Here is a 22,736-nt window from a genome sequence, read left to right as displayed (position 1 = left end):
GCCTCTCCTGGTAACAATCCTGAGGGAAGAAAGGGTGGGAAAATCAGGGGAGGCCCCAGGGAATCTTTTTGGGATGTTACATACAGCATCTTTACTGCTTTCTTGGCATCCATGGGCTGTAGCTGCTGCAGGTTGCCATTTTATAGCTGCTGCAAGCCGATGAACCAAAGCTGGAGTGCTGGCCCGCAAACTGTGATGGAGGGGAGCAATCACCATTGCTTGCCTTCTCCACAAAATTCAAATTGGTGTCCACCTGCTGTGACGCAGTGTGGAATGCAGGGTGGTGGGTCACTGCGGCAGAGCAACTGCTTAGCTTTGCTACTAACCAGATCAGGTGGTGAGGTGACAGAAAATATAAAGCCCAAATATCTCTTTTGGTTCGGCACTGCCCGCTTTCCTGCTCTGCATGAGAGGAAAAGCCAAGCTGAGGAAGCTGTGCCAGGAGTGGAAGGCTGTCTCTCCACAGGAATGCTCTTCTCCCCTCAGTGGCACTCTTTTCCTCAGACTTTGGGGTTCAAAGCACAAACAAGCATGGCCCAAGCCCCTACCTGATACTGTGGATCTGTCCTACAAAGTAATAAGCTGCTGAAATACAATTCAAATGGTATCACAAGGCCTCAGCTATGAGCCATGCCAGAAGCCTGCTGCCAGACAGGGCTGATCTTGGAGCTGAGGGGAAGCCTTTCTCCTTGGTCTCATTTCTTGCTGGAGCCCTATCTGCCAACCAGGAATAGGTGCTTCCCAAACATATAGACTGCCCTACCCCAGAATCACTGAAGAAGCTGGGAAGTCACAAAATCTCTTGGAACGTTTGTTACCATAAAAAGCCCTACTAAACTGTTTGTGACAGATGTTTTATTCAGAGGGAAATTGTAATTTTTGCATATACATGGCACAACTATGTACAGTATACTTCCCATGTTAAGAATTCTGTTGTTCACAGAAAGTTATCAATTCAAGATACATTATATATATAGAAGCTAAAATATAGACATTGGAGGGTGGAGTGAGCTTAATGAGGTGTTGGTTAGTTATCTATTGATGAATGTAAGGAATACTGATAACTGAGCGATCCAAAACGTTTTTTAATAAACAAAACAGCTAATAAATTTAATTGAAATATTTATAATACTATTGAGTCATTGCACAGTAGTTCCAATAAACAATCAAGAAGATACAAAGAACACAACACTTACTCTGAAAAAAAAATCTATTGCACCCACGATTTAAAAGATTTCATTTTTTTTAATTCCACACTACCAATATTTTATAAACATTTACAACACATCAGTAAACACAAAGTTCTACCTGCAGTGCAGCATAAAGGGGAAGAAGAGAACCTTCAGCTTTCAAAACAGATGTTCAATGCCCATTTATGGCACCAATTTACTCTAGAGAAAGTTAGTTCAGTTATCTGCCATTATTCCTACAATGAGTAACACAAGCTCCCTGTGTTCAGCAGTAATTAGTAGTTCTCTAGTTATATGCCTTTTAATCCTGTTCACTAAACAGTCCGCTGCTCAAATGCTACTTTGTGGCGCTCTGCCTCAGTGCTTGTAGCATCAATCCCTGGCATCCCTCTCAGTGGCCAGTTAAATAGTCCTGTGTAGAATCTGAAGCAAAAGAGTCTGCATCTTCATTGTCGGAGTCATCACTACTATCATCGGCAGTTGGCTCTCCCGTCAATGCTATTCGAGCATAGTCGTCAGTATCTATAGACTTACAGAAATGGATGGCATATTTCAGTTTTTCTTCTAGCACCTGTTTGCAGGAATACCTAGGCAGCTTCAGCAGAAAAAAGCAGGTATATGACTCAGGAAGAAAGTGGTCTGGTGGATTGTATTTATCCAGAACCTGTCAAGTCAAAAAAGAAACAAAGTTTTGATTTCACTGAACCTTCCAATGCAACAACATCTTTACATCACATCATACCATATGGTTTATTGCTCAATCCTACACATGTCTACTCAGAAGGTAATCAAATTGCATTCAATAGAGGTTACTCCCAATTAAGTGGGTACAGGATTGCAGCCTTAAATCATTTGGTTTCCTCCAAGTAAAATAGCAACACCCTTAAAATTTCTACCTGCAGTTCCTGTACATACAATGTATATTATGTATCTCCCTGAAACATCCTCAGAAATTTTGCAAGTGTTTGCTCAAAATATGATAGACCTATTCTTGCCTAAGTTACCTGACAAGCTTTCTTTTTTTAAATTGGCTTAAGTCATTGATGTTAAAATGTACAATCCTTAAATGATTATATTTATTTTTTAGTTCACCTCATAATAGGCAACTGTTTCTCAGTGAAAGTACAAGTCACCTATTCAGTACAAAAATCATAAGATCAAGCAAAGTCTTTCAGTGCTGTGATCACAAGTAATGCACTGTACAATAGTTTTGGAACAAGCTAGTACATTTTGGCTGCATCAAACAGCAACTATAGGAAAACGGGAAAACTGAAACTATTGCACACACAAGCATTTCCAATGGGCATGCAGAGTTTTCTCCTGTTCACAAAACAGAACCAGTAGCCAATAATGATGTTATTGGACCACATGATATTACTAGTTGAAAATTAATGTTAAGTAGTCAAAACCTACTACCATCCTGAAGCTCTCCAATTCTTACCTGGATGACGAAGTCTCTGCCTCTGAAATCTGCAATTGTTCTAGGGAGCCTGGTCCTGCCCCATACAAAGCGCAGAAAAAGAGAGCGTTCTGTGTTGGAGAAGGATTCCATTACCTCCCAGAACCACTGTATAAGAGAAGCAGTAGGTTCAATCCCTTTATATGTGGCCACGGATTTCAGGAGGTGGAGAGGGATATCTGGACTCCCACAGACCTGGAAAAAAGAGGATACTGAGAAAAGACACTGAAAGACTCTATCATGAATGATTTTCATAGAATCATAGAATTGGAAGGAACCTTAGAGATCATCTAGTCCAACCTCCTGCTCAATGCAGGCTCTGCATTGCAGGGTGCAGCTACAGCATCCTTGACAGACGGCCATCAGCTCTGCTTAAATACATCCAGCGAAGGAGAATCCATCACCTCCTGAAGCGATCTGTTCCACTGCTGAACAGCTATCACTGTTAAGACGTTTCTCCCAATGTTTAGCTGAAATCAGCTTCCCTGCAATTTCCACCCACTGGTTCTAGTCCTGCCTTCTGGAGCAACAGAGAACAAGTCTGCTCCATCATCTGCATGACAGCCTTTCAGATATTTGAAGACCACTATCATGTCTCCCCTTAATCTTCTCTTCTCCAAGCTAAACATAACCAGCTGTTTCAACCATTTCTTACAGGACTTGGTTTCCAGACTCCTCACCAGCCTGGTTGCTGTTCTCTGGATGCACTCCAACCTGTGAATGTCCTTTTTAAAATGGGGTGCCTAGAACTAGACACATTACTCCAAATGCAGCCTGACTATTGCAGAATAGAGCAGAACTACTACGTTCCATGATCTGGACACTATACTTCTATACATTAAGACACCCAAGTCTTTTGCATATGTATTGATGCCAAGCCAGGTCTCCCCCATCCTATACTTGTGTCTCTGATTTCTTTTTAATCTAAATGCAAGACTTTACATTTATCTCTGTTGAATCTCATCTTGTCAGATTCGGCCCAGTGGTCCAGCCTGTATAGATCCTTTTGAATCTTCATCCTGTCTTCTATGGTGTTGGCTATCCTTTAATTTTGCCTTTACTTCTCATGACATTTTAGCAGTATTTCAGTGAAAACATTATTATTATAATTACTAACATTTGTTAACAGGGATGTATTTCAAATCATATTATAACTCGAAATCTCTTCACATCTGGGGACAATGACTTGCCTCCTGTTATGCTATAAGATCAGACATATTTATTCTGTATACACATAATGTCCAGACTTGATACATGGATTAGAAGAGATGCACTGTGAGATTGCTGGGGTCTTTGAAAGTATTAAACCAGAGATCCAGACTGCCACTTGCTTTTTGCCTGCAGTGAGTAACAACTGCTCCTAGGCCAGATTAGTCCATTATTCAATCCTGCCTGACCCATCTTCATCCCTTAACAGCCAATACATTCTATATTCAGCATTTAAAGTTGTGCATGCTTGAACTGAAATGAAAGGCGGTGGGTAGGGGGTGAGGGAGATAATCTGATAAAAGGGGATAGGACGATCTATAGCAACTTGGCCGCCAAAAAGGCAGAGAAACTCCACATAAGGGAAAGGGAACAGAAGGAAAGAGCTGAAGAAGTTATCAGATAGCTAGGAAAAGAAAGAGTTCTCTCTCATATATGAATATGAGGGAGAGCTCTTTGTCTCTGTCTGTCTGTCTCTCTCTACACACACACACACACACACACACACACACACACACTATTGCATACCAAAACTTAGGAGATCACAGTGTTCCCTGGAAACTATCCTAACCTATTTGTATTCTTCATGTTCTGTATTTTTCTTGATGTTGGGGATGACAATTTCCTTTTTTAGGGTTCTGAGTTTGAGAAATACGGAGAATGCTTTGCTGGTGTCATTCCTACCAGCTTCTTTGTTTTAGTCACTCCCTTCACCTGACAGTGCATGCAAGCTTGTGCATTTTTAGAGGTATTTGTTGTTTTTAAAAAGTTATGTGCAAGGCTTATTTAACAGTAGTAATACTAGTGTTGCATAGGAGGAGCTCAGTTCTAGAGTTATAAGCAAACCCACTTTTGAGGGTGGCCTACAAAGTAGAAGGAGCAGGGCAAAGAGAAATTAACATAACTATCTCAGACAGTGGGGAAGCATAAAAGTAGTCTCAGCTAATTCTCCACCACCCTCCCCATTATATAGTGGTAGTTGATGGTCTCACTGCAAGCGAGTGACTTGGTCCTGAATTTAATCCTCATTTTTTAATGCACAAAGCAGCCCTTGTAGCAATTTTGGATAGTCAGTTTTGTAACTCTGAGTAATCTTAACCTTTGGTCAATAATGAAGCATAACTTACTGTAATGCGTTTACTTTAAGCCATTAGAAAATTTTCAAGTACATGCTTTGACTCATGTACAAATATTCAACCTGATTAGGCCAACAGAAATAACAGCTGCACATACCATTGTTTCCAGTTCATATCCTGTGAAAAGTGAAAGAAGAGGGACAGGGACAACGCGGGCCATCCCTTCCCGAACTGCAGCAACTTGCTCATCAAATTCATGAAGCCTGCAAAAATACGCACATTTTTCAGTGAAGATGGTGTTAATATGCATCTGGTAATAATACAGATCTGCAGGAGGAATTGAGAGGTCTTTTGCATTTCCTTTGTCTTTAAAGAATTCTGGAGAAAGTCTTCATAATAAACTAGACTATGATCCCAATGGTATTTATTCATGATCAGAGCTCTGGAAATAATGTGAAGGATCACAAAGCTTTTTATCCAGATGCTTTGCATACTGTAAAGGCAGGAGAGTAAGTCACACTCTAGTTCCCAGCAACCATTCTAGTTCCCAGCAATAGGATGATCCTCCTATCATCTCTCAACCAGTGTGGTGTAGTGGCTAGAGTGTTGGACTGGGAGTTGGGAGATCCAGGTTCTAGTCCCCACTCAGCCATGGAAGCTCACTGGGTGACTTTGGGCCAGTTACATACTCTCAGCCTACCTCACAAGGTTGTTGTTGTGAGGACAAAAGGAGAGGAGGAGGATTATGTATGCTGCCTTGAGCTCCTTAAAGAGGAAAAAAGGCAGGATAAAAATGTAATAAACAAACAAAATAAGCCCCCACCAGACCCACTTTCTCCTCTCTTTTTTTGGTCCCAACACTCAAAAGAAATTTTTGACACACAAATACACAATGGAATGGTTATAGTGGCCATTTTGGTAGGGGCTACTGAAAATGAGGCAAAGCCATTTCATTTTTATCTCAACAGGACTGCATTGTAAACAAGATGCTATTACACAAACCTGTAATTTATTGCCAGCCTCACATACTCAGTTCGATTATCCAGTGTAATATGGGTGTATTTGGAACTAAGCTGAATATCTTGACCACTAGCATTTGGCACTGTAAAAGGCAGGCTCATGGCTTCAAATTCTTCAGAAGTAGCTTCATTGTCTCGGATGTACATAAGTCCAGGAATAAAATCCTTATCAACCTTTCAAACATAAAACAAACCCAAGTAAAGCCTTTCCCATAGAATACTTGTATATCCAATACGGAAGTTGTGCAGGTAGTTCATTGACACTATTATGGTTCTGAAAGCATGTACACACACTTAAGGTAGGAGATACTATATTGCTGGTGAAGACTAATTCGAGATATTTTAATGAAGTACCAAAGAGCCAGCTGAAAATTCTTCGGAAGCAAGAATTAGAACATGGACTGTCACTGAGGTAGAGGAAATCAATATAAATACATTGAAAATATTTTTTTGGAAGCCAAGGTGGCTCTTCTATAATCTTCTGAAATTGTAATACTAGGAGAATGAATATACAGGCAGAAAAGGGGATAACAAAATAAAACATTATCCCAAATAAATATTTCACAAGGAACCTCTTTTCTAATAAGTCATATCCAGAGAACTCAAGAGATGTGTGTACAACTACCATTGTCTTTACCCAGAAAGCCACCAGTAGTAGAATCACCAACAGAATCATTCAAGCTTGTGGCAACACAGACATGGGCCTTCTCCATGGCAGTGCCCACCTTATGGAATGCTCTCCCCTCTGGTACTTGGGAGGCACCAACTGTGGCGTGTTTTAGGCATCCATCTCGTTATCCTGGCCTTCTTCTGATTGACTGTGCTGCCCAGTTTGCATCCTAATTATGGCACTGTGATTACTTGGTTTTAATGTGTGTGTTTTAAATAAATGTTCTATTTGTATGTATTTTAATGCATTTTTCGTAAACCAGTTAGAAATATTTTTGAAATATGATAAGTGGTATATAAATCTATTAAAGAAACAAAGAATTGAAGAAGCCCTGATCCAAGTCATTTTAACTGAGGGCTCTTTGGAGCCCTGCAGCATGACAGAAATTCAAAATATATATAAATATATAAACCTAATACAAGCTCAGTCATTAGCTTATGGATTAAGGGTAAACAAATGTAGTTTGCCATTTTAAATGCTCTTCCTAGGGAATAAATTCGTCTACCTTGAGTTTGCTTTTGAGTATACAGGCTTAGGATAGTGCTGTTATGCACAAGACAGGTATTATATTTTTTATGTGATTCAAGATGAATCAGAAGTGTGCTTCTGATTCACACTTACATACACCCTGCCTTTCCTCTTTTCCCACCCTATCCGTTATCATGGGTAGAAAGCAGCATCTTACCCACTTGAATTCTGAGCACATTTCTATTTATAAATATAATAATATAGTCCTCTAGCGCCAGTAAAAATGAGACCAGAAACAAGCAAGGTCTTACACTTCACTAATATTACATGGATGAAAATAAGTTTGTGCTTGCCTCACTGAGATCAGCAATTGTTAAGTTCATTCCTGCCAACTGTTTCCATACAGGTTCTGCCAGGTTGAGGCTCAGTGGGCTCCCAGTCCGAATAGCAATCCCCAGCAAAACACCTAGGTCGTTTAAAAACAAAAAAGTAAAGGTTTGTATGTATTATACAATGGACATTTTGCACTAATTTTAAAGCAATGCTGATGTGAAAATTACCCAGGAAGCGAAACATGTTCATGTGCAACAAAGACTTTGCTGCCGGGTTTAAAAGGAAGCAGTCTCTGTTTGCTCCGGATTCGTCCCTTCCATTGGGAGTCACAATTAGAAGTGGTGTCAGCCCATTCTGAAGTTCCTCACACATTTCTGCTATTGATTCACTGTAGCCTCCACCACAGTCATCCACAGATTCACCTAAAGGGAAGGGGGCAGGGGGAAATATTTTGTGGGAATGTCAGTGTTAATAACAGATTAATTTAAAAGCTACTTACAGCTATGCCTGGGGGGAAAAAAACATTAGAGGTAGTACAAATGAATAGCTGCCAAATGTGCTTATTTTGCCACTCAGCTAATCTCAAGGGGAACAACAGGCCACATATTTCAAAATATTTAAGGTTCATTAAGAATGCATTAAGCCTACCAATATGCACTCAAACACTATAGACATTCAATGCCATTAGTACTGTCTATTAAAAAAGAAGACATCTCCCCTTAATCACAATATTGTTCCAGAGATGTTTACCTTTCCAATGCTATAAATATTAAGAGGAAGATATTTTTTCCTGTATGGCCCAAGTTAAAATAAATACCAGCAAAGGCGAAACATCCACAAAACAATGTATTACACAAGGGAAACTTTACAATACCAATTATTTATTTCAGCATGCTTATAAGAATATAGATACTGCCATGTATTAGATTACTTCAGATTTAATCTGAAATGCAATTTAGTTTTTTCACCATTAGCAAAAAGTAAAAGTAAAATCATAAGCCACTTTATCTAGTATAATTGGATTAGTTGGTTTCATTTTTAGACTCATTTGAGTTGCAAGTTTTATTTCTATAGCTATTTTTTAGCTGGTGGCTTTTTTGTTTATTTGAGAATGACAAGTGTAGAATCATTCTGATTGAATTCTGAGTTTACAGAATTTTAATATAATTTAGGAAAAAACTTAGGAAAAAACTTAATTTATACACTTTTGACGTTTCTTCTTGTCTGCCTTCTATTGCAAAACATATTTTATCAAAGAGAAAAAGAAGATTATTGGAGAATTAGACATGTAAAAAAATTCCTTACCAACAAACTTGACTTTCCAAACACGATGAGGTAGGAGAAGACTATCTGGACTGAATGAGCTCATTTTAGCACACATCTGTCCAAAAACAGATTTTGTGCCATCTGGACCAGCCAATCCTCCTTTGCTTCTAGAACGCTTTACCTGATAGTAAAAACATACTTGATCACTATGCAGTCTATCAAACTGTTAACACTTAAAGCTTAATGAGCAGTACTGGGATACTTTCAGTCAGAAAGAAACACACTCAAATGAGTGACTCATCTCAGCAGGAATGTTTGAATGCATGCACATACTATGAGAAAATTCATAAAGGCTAAGCAACTACATGCAGAAAATGATGACCACTTAAGATAGTAAAAGGATGGCATGATAATCTTAAAACTATGGTTCGGAGAGTTCAAGAATTGCTCTTTCAGTTCAGCTACTTCACTGGACAGTTTCTCATAACATATGTCCTGCATTTATTTGGTTCACCTCCTTAGGATTTCCAGTTGAAATGGTGTCTCAGGAATGAAGGAAAACCTCTGACTGAGATGCAGGAGTGCTACTTCTGGTCAGAGTTTACAGTACTGAACTAGACAGATAATTGGTTTGGAGTATGTATTAGGCAGTTCTTTAAATGCTTATGTTTTCCCATGGAAAAGGCATTTTCCATCTCTATTTGGGTCCTCTCTTTGGAGTCCACAGTAAGGTTGTTATGATCTTTAATCTTTGTGATGGACCAAATACTAATGCAGTGTTGCATTTAAACATCCTTCTAGCCTTAATAGCATATACAGAATTTATCATCTTTTCCACAGTGCTCCTGCCATAAATTCATCCTGTCCCTGTCCACACCACAAACACTGGCAAGAATACTAGAGATAACTTTTAGTAATGTGAAGCACATTATTACAAAAATCCAGCCAAGCTGCCTTTGTAAGCTTCACTCAAGTGTAATGAAGCAATAATTTATATCAGGCTTTAAAGAAATTTCTTTTGAAAAAGCACATCTGGCCTAAGGCTTGACATTAAATTCTTCCACGTCAATGAAAGTTCCTATCATAACCACTTCCTTCACCAGTGTGACCACACATGATGTACAATAGTTGTTTACTGAATCTTAATTGTACTTGAGGCCATTTTAAAGTTCTACAAGTTATGTAAGCAAAGGCAGACAAAAATCATGTGAGAGAATAAAAGGTACAAAAATGAGTTAAAACATGTTTTTCTTCCCATAACCTACTCCTAGGCTTTAAAAAGAGTGCTACACATACACACACAAATATTCTGCACTAGAAGTTCAAGAATAACCCTTGATTACTTTCCGCAGGCTGTTTTCAGGTTCGTTTCTTTTTAAAAATCAACAATACTAAAATGGAAAAAAGAGACAGATTGAACTTTATGATACGCATAAAATATCGCACGCTTAGACTAGAGGGGGATGAAAACAGAAATACAATTTGAGCTACTAAACATCTAGCAAACATGAAAACGGCTCCTTCTGAATAATCATGAGGTGAGACATTATGGCTGCAATCCTATGATAAGAAGTACATGGAAGGAAAGTTTCCCACCCCCTCCTCCTTCCTGAAGCCATCTGCCCCTCTCCAAAAAGTCTCTCCAGAGGGTTCTGGAGCCACCTTGAACAACAATTTGGGTAATTACCAACTTGAGGTAATTCTCCCCTGCTGTGCCCTATATCTCACATTGTTCAGGATGACCCCCGATTTTCTGCAGAGGCTTTTCAGGGAGCACAGGCAGCTCCATGGGGGAAGAAGGGATGAGAAACTTTCCTTCCATGAACTTCTTCCTGTTTCTTAACCCTGATACAGGTTAGGAAACACCCTCTTCAATATGTTAATTCAAACTGTTAATTACTTCCTAGGTCAAAAGCAGCTTCATTAAATCATTAAATCATTGTTGCATATATATCAGATGTCCGCAACGTATAGACAAGGCTCCACTCATAAAAAGTTAGCTCAGCTATACACAGACGAGCACAGAACCCACACATTGGAGGATCAGGATTGCACTCATCTGCCACAACCCACCTGATGTCCCATATCACTTGGACATCACTTTTGAAAAGAAGCATACACACCCACAGCCCAACTTGTGAAAGCCTGATCTACACAGTCTTTACCCTGCACAAACTTGAGTGGGTATCACCAACGCAGATTAGGCCTGTACAGATTAGGATCCATGTGCATAAGGCTCCATTCATGGGACATCAGGTGGCCATGATTCCATTCCTCTACAATGTATAAGCACAGTTACAACCACATTTGTGCTCATGTCTCATTGCCTTTAATTCTTGCCTTTCATGTAATCTAGATCCTTCCAAAGCAGCAAAACGTAGCAGTGGCACAAATCATTATTAGCAGTAGAAGTAGTCATTCTCCAGCACAAAACACTGGCCAGCAGTCTCACATTCAAAGTGCTCACAGCGTAGTATTCTTACTTGTATTCTGTTGAGTTCTACCACTGGCCCATGTTGACGATCTCTCACCATAGTTGCTTGTACCACCTTTCTGAAAGCTGCCTCCTAAAAAGAAGAAAAATTAGGTGTTTAGAACGTAATTCTGTCCCTGAGTTACGTTTGCTGGATGGGATAGGATTGGTACTACATCTTATACTGGCAGAAAAAGGTATTAAACAAGCATATCCTTATGCAGCACGAGGTTCCTGCTAGTGCAACCGGGGGGGGGGGGGGGCGCACTAGGCAAAGATGTGGGCATGGTGGGAGAAGGTGAAATTTAGTCATAGGCCTACTCAGGGGCCAGTCCTGCCTACTCAGATGCCAGTCCCTCAGCCATTAGCAACATAATGTTATCTCTGCAAAAGAGATGGCAATACTTAAAAAATTCTATTGGTCAACGATAAGATCCAGACGACTGCCCCCACCCCAGTTCCACGACCACAAATGGGTGATAGGCTTCTTACTAACTCCAGAAAGGGAACACAACTAATATAACCAAGATACACAGCATGGGCACATATCACTGTCCCCATGTGATCTGGGTAATCACAAGCGGCAATTTAGCGGCAGAGGATTGTGTTGCTTGTACAAAGTGCCCCATCACCAAACAGCCAACACCAAACAGTGAGAAATGAAATGAAATGAAATGAAATGAGCAGTATATTAACAACATTTGTCTTCTCCAAAACCTTACAGGTACTCCAAGGAACACCCACTAGAGATCTCAACTCGTGCCCCTGGGGCTACAAGTATCCTCAACAAGTAACAAAGCAACAACAATTGTGTTTTAAAGGTAAGATATAAATTGCCCCCTTAATGTTCTACATCACTCAGGCGAAGAGCACACATGCTGTCCCCCTTTCTAGTAAAAATATAAATTGTGCAGATATTGGCAGAAATGCACTAATGGAAACACCATTAGTAAATAATTATTAGGTTCTATGTATCTACACTAGCCTTCCCCAACCCAGTGCCTTCAAAAAGTGTTCAAATACAACTCTCATCACCCTCAGCAGGATTGGCTATGCCTGCTGGGGATACTGAGCATTGTAGTCCAACATATCTGGAGGGCACCACAATGGTCAGGTACAAGATCTTAAGATGTAAAGCTTATACCTTTGAAGAAAACTTAGCAACCCACTTCACATACTGTGAAAGAGTTCACAGCAACTGATTTTTAGTGCAATGATAAAGGTTGAGATAAATACCTTTCCTTGAGATATCAAAATTCCTCTTAATGTATCAAACCCCACTGAGGGACCCTGGCCAGTTTCTTCAAGACGTCCCTCAAGATCAAACATGGGAATGCAAGGACAAAAGAGTTCAGAGATGTGATGCAGTAACAGCAATCGGTTTCTCAAGGCAATGATAGGAATTTCCTGAAGATGATTGTACTCCATAGGAACCTAGAACAATCACATTGTTAGGGTTTAACGTACATTAGAATTTAGGGATTTAGCTAGCCAGTCCATTAAATATCCAGATATTGCCTTTGTTTGCTGTTTGGTATCTCCAAAGTTTTACATGTGGCCCAGCCAAGCAGGATCTCCAAGTCTAGTTTGGTGCCCAGAAAGGGCTCCCATTAATGTTTGTGAAGTACTATGGATAAATACACAATATGTGAAATGAAAGAACAAATCCCTATTTCCACCAATCCCTCTACTACAAAAAAAAATCCATCCAATCTTACATTCAAGATATTCAGTGATTAGGCAGCAAAAATTTGAGCATCTTTCCAGCACTTTTCTAATTCACTGCTAGCCAAGATCACAGCTACAATTCCTCCTATCCCTCTATTACAAGGCAGCTTGTGCTGATGGGGGGGGGGGGGAGCACAGCTGATTTTGTATTTATGTAAACCTGCAAGGAATTTCCATTATTTTATGGTATGCACAGAAGCAGAACGCACATGTGGGATTGCACAGAGGAAAACAGTTGAGCCGAAACTACTCACTGTATTTTATTTTATTTTATTGAAGTGTCAAATAGCAATGATTTTGACACTGCAAAAAAATGATTTTTTTTATGATTTTCCAGCTATGCCTGCAAAAATGTTAACTAGTTCATTTACATTGCACATGCTTTCTTCTTTCTTTCTTTCTCCCATCCCCCACCAGCTTGACTTGTCCTCATCGAAGTCATCCTATAGCCAAATATGATTGACCAAGTAGCACTATGACATTATCCTGCTAGCTATATGCTCCATTTGGGTGGATTAAGGAAGCACTACTCTTGCTCTCAGGTAACCAAATCTGATGACTAAGTAATATTGTGATGTCACCCCAGTCACTAGATGGTCTCCAATTAGCTAGCATCAGCCATGAGAAGAAAGTGGCAACATCTAGAAGAAAACAATGGCATTGAAACAGCAGCTAGTAAGGGGGAAAGGGGGGAAAGGGAGGAGAGAGAAAGGCAGCAATCAATATTTTAAGTTATTTTTCTTCAAAAGTAAGCATTTGGGGGACGAAACATCCCCCTTCCAAAAGCACTACTTCTGATTAAAAAAAATTAAACAGGAGAACACTCATTATAGCCCTAACCTTAATGCTAGCCAATCACTAAAATGATGTGATCAATGGGTAAGTGGGGTAAAAGAAAGGACCAATTATTCTTGAGCCACTGAGGGCTAATGTTCTGTTCACACATTTTACCAAGACCTTAAAAACTGATATAAAAGGTACAATTTTACCTGAGTAGGGAGCTTGCCTGCATTAGCAGGCTTACTGGTGGACCAGGCTAAGGTATGTGCTGAGCCACAGGCCACTCTGTTGATCTTTTTACCCTGAAGTGCTGCAACCAGGCGGGGTCTTTGGATAGCATTAGTTGTCCCATCTCCAAGCTGCCCTTCGTCATTATCTCCCCATGTATATACTTCACCTGTGCCAATCAAAATGATTCACTTACCAGTCAGTGATGACAAATATAAAGGTACTGGTTATATTCATGGTTCATGATGTTAAGTTAGACACATCATTTCAAAATGCAAGAATCAGCAGTTAAGCCATTAACGGCAATAGAAACTAGCTAGTCTGAGTTTAAGAGAAAAATCGTCCAAGAATCAGCATGATCTTTTAAAAGTTAGTTTCATGACTACTTAATTCTAAAATATTGCTAGATGAAAAATAAAATGGTACGAATGTTGACGTCAAAGGAGGGGATTAAGGATGTTAAGGAATAAGAGAGAAAAAACTAATGGCATTCACGTAAGAATGTGTCAAGAGGCAGTATGTACATAAGAAATGTTTTATATGGCCACAGATGGAATACATATTCATGTTATAGGTAAAAGTTGTGATTTCAATGGGATCACAAATGTGCATTCCCTCTAGTTCACTCAACATCTTGAGCAGCATTTGCAAGTCTTCTCTACATTGAGGCCATGACCCCTTTCCTAATCACTTTGGACAGAAACACAAACCACAAGCCTCATTAACACTACATTAAAAAAATTCCTTTTATTGTAGCACTAACGGCATGCGTAGTCCATCATTCATATATTCCTGTCTACATGGGATCCACTAGATCCCACACACAGCAGCACTTGCTGGAGGGAAAGACTCTTCCTGCTTCCTTCAGCAACCAGTTGCCAGATCCACTTTTAAAATTACCAGGAGCTATTGGTTGCCAGAATCATTTTTCTCCCGATTTATAAGCACGATGTTCGTTATACCATTTGGAAATCTTCAGAACATTTGCCACTTGGCTCTGCCCTCCACTAACTGAACATACTGAAGGGGCAATGTTCAGCAGAGTTTCTTCACCAATATTGAGGGGATACATTTCAGAACTGAAAGTATTAAGGCTTGGTATAAATATACACCAGTATGTCACAAATGACAAAACAACCCTCTAAAAAGGTTGGATCCAATTAAGACCACATTCATTTTTCAGGTTTAAGTACTTTTTTTAAAAAAGGAAAAAGAAAAGCAAATTGTTATTCTTCATACCATCTTCAGTGCAACACACACAGTGTAAAGAGCCAGTTGCAATGGCAATTACTTTCTTTCCTTGCAACCCCTGGACTTGTCGAGGTCTCCGAACGTGGTCATCTGATCCATGGCCTAATCGATGGTAATCTCCTTTGCCCCTGTATTCAGCACACAGGCTTCAGTTAAGACATCTGTTTTCTCTTCAGTCAATTGATACTTCAATTATACAAGCCTGACTTGAGTGAACTAGAAGTACACAGATTTTTTAATATGGCTCCATACTCTGGGCAGAATCCAATGAGGTTCTTATGTCCTGCTGGTTCCCTTTCACAAGCAGTGGGTCCCGCCAATTCTGTTGCACAAGCAGGACCCACCTCTTATGAAAGGGAGATTTAGCACTTCCTACAGGAAGCCCTAGTGGAAACGCTAGTTTCTGGAAGGAGACAGGACCATTTCTGCTCATTTTGGGTTGTCCGTGGAAGCGCTAAATTGTCATTGCACAATGCAATTGGTGGGGCAGAAGCACCTCGTTGGATTGTGGCCTCTAGATTTAAACAGCAAATGCTATAAAGAAAGATCACCAAATGCTTCCTAGTTTCTACTAAAGAAGCATGGCTCTAGTAACACGACAGCTTAAATTTGTTTACTACACATAAACCATTTATTCTTGTAAAGTATACTATCTAAGTTTTCAAAGTAGCAAAGCAAAGAAACTACAAAAGAAAAGTTACATCAAAGAGTACTATAACGTGATTATGATTTTGTAAAAAATAAAACACAAGCAGAAAACCAGAAAGAACTACTATGACATTTCTCCTAAGAATTCATCTGCAATCAACAGTAAATGTGCTTACCAGGTATACACTGCTCCAGACTTGGTAAGTGCCACAGAAAATTGTGAGCCACATTCTACTTTAACTACTCCAACACCTGTGAGAGAATCAATCTATGGGAGGAAAGTTTGAACGTAACTCAAAAGACAGAATAACTCAAGAGCATGCAACATATAGAGGTATCTTAAAATAATACTGACTTACATTCCAGTTCAGCCTTCCCCAAACTGGTGCCCTCCAGGTGTGTTAGGCTACAGCTCCTACCATCCCCAGCTAGCATGGTCAATTGGGGAAGGGCACCAATTGAAGATTTTAATGTTGATTAAAATTAGTTTTCATTACTTTACCTTACAGAAATTATCTAAAATAGTCTGACCTCTGTTTCTCTACTTTACCATCTCCATCTAAGGGGAAGGGTTGGCTTAGGAAGCCCCTATTCATTCAGAAAAATTAACTGGGAGAAATTAAAGCAACATCTAGACACAGAATTTGCAGTGCTGTTCTCCCAAAGTGATTCCCAAGCAAGCTGGTGATAGCCATACGGTAAAGTCTCACGAAGAGACAGGAAGATTGACAAGAAGTGCTGTAGAGATTTAGAAAGAGAAGGATGTGTTTGACTCCTCTAGAACAGTGGGAATATATCAACCAAAAGGGAACTTCAAACTGGAAGATTTTCTGCTTTTATTTCTTTAAATTGCTCAACAGCAGCCTGAACTTAGCTACAACATGCAGTAAATTTTGCAATTTCAGTTTCAACTTTTGAAGTCAGAAGCACAGGGAAAAGGGACAAAAATCACTGAATGACAAAGAATGGTAGATGCAGCTCCCAAACAGTAATCTTTGTCTTTTGCATCTCTTATCATTTACCATATTTTCTTCAAACTAATTCAAAATGAATCTCTCAAAGTCTTAGAAATTGTTGAAATAAGAGCAGGTTGGTGTACAGACGTTTCTTTGATGGAAATGACCACAAACCCCGCTTAGACTTCCTCTCGTGTGCAACATTTAAGAAGTGGAATGAAATATCTTGGTAACTATGTCAGTGGAACACTCAATCCTGACTGAATGTCGATTTATCAATTTTCATGCTGTTAAAACATTTGCAAAACGTTTGATTTGTGACAGCTAACTGATCATTCATATCTAGAAAGTTATATAGAAGATTCTTAACTATAGTTATGGTCCTTTTTATCAAGGGAATGGCAATTTCACTTAAATGTGGACAGGAAAATTTGTAATTACGGCAGAAGAGCTCAAAGAGAAAACATTTTCTCTGAATCTTTTTAACACAATTGCATGTATAAAGGCCACAATCATTCACTATTATTCCTAACTCGGCTAGCTAACGCTAAATATTTAAAAAAATCTAATAACTGTATATGCACAAGATTGTTAATCCTCTTTATCTCAAACTTTCCTAGTCTATAAGAGAGTTGTGAAATTCAAATACCTTCATCGGCACTTTACAGCCATCACTGCCCCCTCTTCCAAGTTTTCCATAGTCTCCATCTCCCCATGACCAGACAATATCATCATCTGTCAAGCAGAGCGTCTGTGCATCTCCACTGCCACAGGCTATGTCAATCACACGGTAACCCTGGAGTGCTTCCACCTGCAAGATAAGCACTTGGTTGGCAAAGAAATCTCAGTTATCGGAGCTTTTTAAAGCTAAACAAGATGCATACAAACTTATGCAGGTCCTCTCATCACTGGGTCTATCTTTTAAGGCAATACATTCCTTCCTTTTACTTCATGCTAAGGAAAATAAATGCCCTATCAGAAAGTCCAGGATTTTTGTATCAGGAAATGAAACCTCATTATATGACATACAGTTTTGGGGGTGTGGGGAGCATTTCCTTGCATTTTGTAAAACAGAAAAGGGATAACAACTTTTCAGGAAAATGCTCATTGTATTAAATTAGACATAGTTTTTTTATTTTAAATAGCTCTAAGTAGTGGGTTAGATGCAAATTTGAAATTTTAAAACTGAGAGGCCTAGACTATGTGAGTTATTTAAAAGGCCTCAAGGAACAGAACAACCCTTCACTTCTGCAGTTACCTTTTATTCTAGTCAGGGTTTGTTTTGGAGAAATTATTAGTCAATTGTGCCCACTGTTGCCAGTTCTCCAACACATAATTTTGTTACACAACTATTCACTTCAAGTTAATCACAAATTTAATCGCTGGTACCCCAGTTATGGAACAATCTTCCTAGACAGGTTCACCTGGCTCCATTCCTGTGGTCTTTTCAGCACCATGTGAAGACCTTTCCTCTTTGTTACTCTAATTCATTTGAATGGAACTTACCACAGAGTTGGCAATGTATCTGACAAAACAACATGGGAACATATTACAGGCTTGGCTTGTAGACATGTTTTCCCAGTTTACAAAACAGATTAGCCTGCAGCCATTAAAAAGGTGATTGGAACATGTGGCTAAGACACCATCTCACCAGTTTGGGTTTTAGCTGATCCTCACTATCCCCATGGCCAAGACGTCCATATCTTCCCTTGCCCCATGTGTAAAGATCCCCCGCGGCTGTAATGCATGCGCTGTGTGCTCCACCGGCTGCAATGTCAACAACTTCTATGCCCCGCAAAGATTCAATTACTCGAGGACGATCACAAGGACTAAACAGAATAATGTTAAAGCAAAATGTAATATCAAGTACACAAGGAATAACTAAAGCATACCTTGAAAATCTCATGGAATAAACAACTCTAACAAATGTGTTGCCAGTTGTTTAAGGATTATAACATGGAAATCAAATATTTTACTCTATTCCCAAGCCTGTGAAATGGCATGGGAGAGTGGGTGGGGAAAGAACCCAACAAACATTCAGCCAAAGCATCAGCACAGTTGTTCTGGCTCTAGCTTAGCCTACAACAGTCTCCTTCTCTTTGTCAATTATGCTATGCTATGTTGGTGAAGTATGACAACAATGAGTTACACAGCATCACTGGATTTGTATAATGGATAGCCCAACTCAAAATTGCATCATGCAACCATGGCTAATCTAGCTGGGATATTAAGTACTGTAGTTTGTGTTATAAATCCATCAGTCCTCCTGGTTTAGGATTTTGCAATGCTGAAATCCTAACATGCATATAATAAATTTGTTAAACATTTCTTGATTTACCTTCGGTTACCATGACCCAGTTTCCCATCTTCTGCTTCACCCCAAGAATAGACTTCCCCTTCTGAGGACAGGGCTAGGCAGTGCTTTCCTCCAGAATTCACAGCAACCTTCTTTATAAATACATGCTGAATGGATTCTAATAATGTTGGCGTAGAAACAGACTCTGTCCCCCCAATTCCAAGCCTTCCACCTGCTCCATATCCAGTGGCATACAACTAAAAAAAAAGAAAGGACTTCGTCACTGTATAAATTTTTCACATGTGATCATGAATGGTCAATGATTTTATGGAAGACAATATTGACAGTCACATGGAAATAAGAACCATTGTGGCTATTTATTACTGAATCTGTCTATTTGTCTCACCCAGAAACTCTCAAACCTCTGCTTTTATATACATTGAGCAGATTCAAATGTTCTCTGTGCAGCATGGTTGCTTTTTCTGCATGGTTAAGTCTTATGCAGCACTAATGTTTAAAATAGTGAAACCACGTGGGACAGGAGGAGGATTTGGTTTTTCCCACAGTAGTGTTACAGTACAGCAGGAGGGGGTACAGGAAATAATTGCATCATCCACTCATCCCAGGTGATAGCCTTCTTTTGAACATGAATTGGTGCAGTGAGGGAACTAGTCACATAGAGCCTGCAACTGAGCCACACAGATAACATAAGAATTGGGCCTGATTGTCCTTACCTAATGTTATATGACTCCCCAATTCTCTTGGAGTAGTCCACTTGAATCTTCATTTATAATTCTACAACTATAACCAGTTCCAACACGGTGGAATTTTCAGTACAGAATCCTGCTATACATCTATTATATGTTCACATATTCCCCTAAGGAGAGAAACTAGCCCAATGAGAACTAAGCATGCTCAGTGGGCACAAAATGCTGACTGACTGTTTCAGGGCGGGGGGGGTGGAGGGGAGCAGATGAATGGAGTGGTTGGAATTCCCTACAGCAGGGGTGCAGAACCTCAGGCCTTGGGACCAAATCTGGCCCTCCAGGGTCCTCATCCAGCCCTTTGGAGTTCCCCAGAAGGCCACACCCCCTTTCCCCTGGCCCCACCCACTTCCCTTCAATCATTTGATGGTTTCCCAGCTTTTGTGCAGCTTTTCCCCATTTCAAAATATTGAAATGCCTCTTCTAAGGCTTTGTGACTGGCAATAAGAGCTTTAAGCTAAAATATGCTGGTATTTTTGGCCCCACTGCTTTTTGTATTCAAGCCCTGCTACCACTAGAATGCAGCCCCCAAGAGCATCTCCAAAACTGAACTTGACTCTTGGGCTGAAAGAGGTCCTGTAACCCTGATCTACACTGCAACAACTAAAGCTCAAAACCAATTACACAATCAGTGTGTACAGCATTAGGTTTAATTTTTAATGTCACAGCAGAGCTTGGTAGCCAGAGATGTTACATTGCATATGACTGTCATTGGCCTTGCTGCTCTGATATCACAGAAGTCCTGAGCAACCTTGAGCTAGGAAGCTAAGCATTTATGGACACTTTGGAATTCAAATTTTAAGGTTCCCCAAATTAACAAACTATTGCAAAAATACTACACCTTGATGGTGCAAAGTAAGTTCAATGATTTTGGGAGGCTTCCAATGAAAATAGAAATACCTGATTCGGGTATAGTATATGCATTATAGCAGTGTGGTTTCCTGCACCAGGGAAAGCAGAGCTATTTTTTAATAATCCAACCATTTTTCCTCAGGATTTCAGCAAATCTTCCCTTTCATTCAAACTACTTTCCCTTTCACTGACCATTTGGGGTCTTTCCCATATGGCCTGATTTGGCATGTTATTTACCCTTACCTTCCCATCAGCAGTCACTGCAAAAAGCGTCTGCTCACCACCAATTAATTGCACTGGTCTAAGTGTGGCAAGGGCTTCACATGGAGTAGGAACTTTGACCTTCGCTCCTTCAATGCCTCCAAGTTGTCCTCTGTGATTATGGCCCCAACCATAAATTGTTCCACTGCCTCCAGCGGAAAGCGTCCAATCATCTGGTCGCCTGTTGACAAGAGAAGTAGTATAATAGTGGGAAATTCCCTAAACCCTCAACTTTTAATATATTCAGGGCTGGGATGTTGTTGAACGTTTAATTGGCCTCTTCCCAAAATGAACACCCAGCTAACCTATTCATCCACTGCACAAGCTGCTCATCTTGCTCTCTCTTAAAAACATCATGGCTCTCATGTAGAACATCCATATTTTCATTATCTGCCATTAATTCTCGAATTTTCTTGGCCACCTGCAATATAAATTATATCATTTAGCAATAAGTTAAAACAAAACTTAGTGTCTTAGTGTCGCTTTTTCCAGTTTGAATTTTCCTTGACAGCAAGTGCAGCAGGCACTAGCATCTCCTACAGAAATGAGGCAAGAGATGGTAAACAGGCCAGTGTTGGGAAGCCTCAAATTATGCCCTGGTAGTCTTATTTGTTACAAGGCAGGCAACATATTTAAACTTCCACACATTTACATCGCTGCTCATGACAGCCTTTTGAGTGTTTTTTTAAAAGGAACGCTTACGCACATGTATTCTACAGTTCAAGCATTATATTAAACCAGTTTTCCAATACCTCATCAAGGAAGAGGCGAGGCAATGGTGTTCTCTTATCAAGGGCTACAGCAACCCTGGAAGCCATGCAGTATCTTCTAAACCAAGCCCATTTGTGTGTCTCTGCACAGCAGGGAAGAGTATCCAATTCCAGATCACAAGCAAGAGCTACAAGCACCTGCAAACAAAAATAATTTAATTCAAAAGCACAAGTCTTCAACTGGACCAAGGAGTAATGTCACTACTGGCTGATCCTCATGCAAATTTTTGTTTTACAGTGTATCTTTTAAAGTCCACGGCTAGCTTTGTTGTAAAACATCTGTCCCCTAACCCACCCCTCTTTTTATCCAAGAAATATCGTTAGGATTGATGGTTCTGATGGTTCAAATTTATCTGTAACCAATGTTAAAAGGCACGCCAATTCTGTCCCCTGAAATTTATTTATTTATTTATTTATTTATTTATTTAATTTATTAATCGCCCATCTGACTGGTCACCCAGCCACTCTGGGCGATGTACAACCCCCATAAAACAATTTAAAACAATAAAATTTTACCAAAAAAAATTTTTTTTTAAATACCCTAACCCACCCCAAATGCCTGCCTGAACAACCACATTTTTAATGCACGACGGAAGCTCATTAAAGAGGGGGCATGACGGAGTTCCCTAGGGAGGGAGTTCCACAGAGTGGGGGCCACCACAGAGAAGGCCCTCTCCCTCGTCCCCACCAGTCTAGCTGTCCTGGCTGATGGGACAGAGAGAAGGCCATCTGAGGCTGATCTTGTTAAGCGGCCTGTCTGGTGTTGCTGGAGGCGCTCCTTAAGATAGGCTGGGCCGGAACCATATAGGGTTTTAAAGATCAAAACCAACACCTTGAATTTGGCCCGGAAAACAACTGGTAACCAGTGCAACTCCTTCAGCACTGGAGTGATGTGATCTCGCCGGCGGCTGCCTTTAATCAGGCGATCCGCCGCGTTCTGTACCAGCTGCAGCTTCCGAACCGTCTTCAAGGGTAACCCCACGTAGAGCGCATTACAGTAGTCTAAACGAGAGGAGACCAGGGCATGTACTACCGATGGGAG

The 22,736-nt window shown here is 40.0% G+C and overlaps 1 protein-coding gene across 11 annotated transcripts in view; it reads right to left on the bottom strand.

Moving 5' to 3' along the window:
* Positions 1–840: 840 nt before the first annotated feature.
* The window catches only part of HERC2 (HECT and RLD domain containing E3 ubiquitin protein ligase 2), a 131,374-nt gene continuing 109,478 nt past the window's right edge, over positions 841–22,736 (bottom strand). For 10 of the 11 annotated variants that reach the window (XM_084844336.1, XM_084844333.1, XM_084844338.1 and 7 more), the window contains 18 exons: positions 21,677–21,832; positions 21,230–21,345; positions 20,907–21,105; positions 19,090–19,304; positions 18,403–18,580; positions 17,401–17,562; positions 15,972–16,063; positions 15,136–15,275; positions 13,878–14,065; positions 12,397–12,594; positions 11,171–11,254; positions 8,727–8,868; positions 7,649–7,843; positions 7,442–7,554; positions 5,934–6,124; positions 5,089–5,194; positions 2,632–2,844; positions 841–1,854 (listed from right to left, as the gene is read on the bottom strand). In XM_084844336.1, the coding sequence (XP_084700462.1) occupies positions 1,582–1,854; positions 2,632–2,844; positions 5,089–5,194; positions 5,934–6,124; positions 7,442–7,554; positions 7,649–7,843; positions 8,727–8,868; positions 11,171–11,254; positions 12,397–12,594; positions 13,878–14,065; positions 15,136–15,275; positions 15,972–16,063; positions 17,401–17,562; positions 18,403–18,580; positions 19,090–19,304; positions 20,907–21,105; positions 21,230–21,345; positions 21,677–21,832 (2,961 nt within the window). In that variant the 3' untranslated portion in view covers positions 841–1,581. Of the gene's footprint in view, positions 1,855–2,631; positions 2,845–5,088; positions 5,195–5,933; positions 6,125–7,441; positions 7,555–7,648; positions 7,844–8,726; positions 8,869–11,170; positions 11,255–12,396; positions 12,595–13,877; positions 14,066–15,135; positions 15,276–15,971; positions 16,064–17,400; positions 17,563–18,402; positions 18,581–19,089; positions 19,305–20,906; positions 21,106–21,229; positions 21,346–21,676; positions 21,833–22,736 lie in introns of those variants that run through there. The other variant, XM_084844342.1, reaches the window with a different exon arrangement.

This window comes from Heloderma suspectum, chromosome 3, assembly GCF_057233095.1.
Source record: "Heloderma suspectum isolate Gila_16-S chromosome 3, 16-S_ref, whole genome shotgun sequence".
NCBI classification, from domain to species: domain Eukaryota; kingdom Metazoa; phylum Chordata; class Lepidosauria; order Squamata; family Helodermatidae; genus Heloderma; species Heloderma suspectum.
This window is presented reverse-complemented; position numbering and strand designations above follow the sequence as displayed.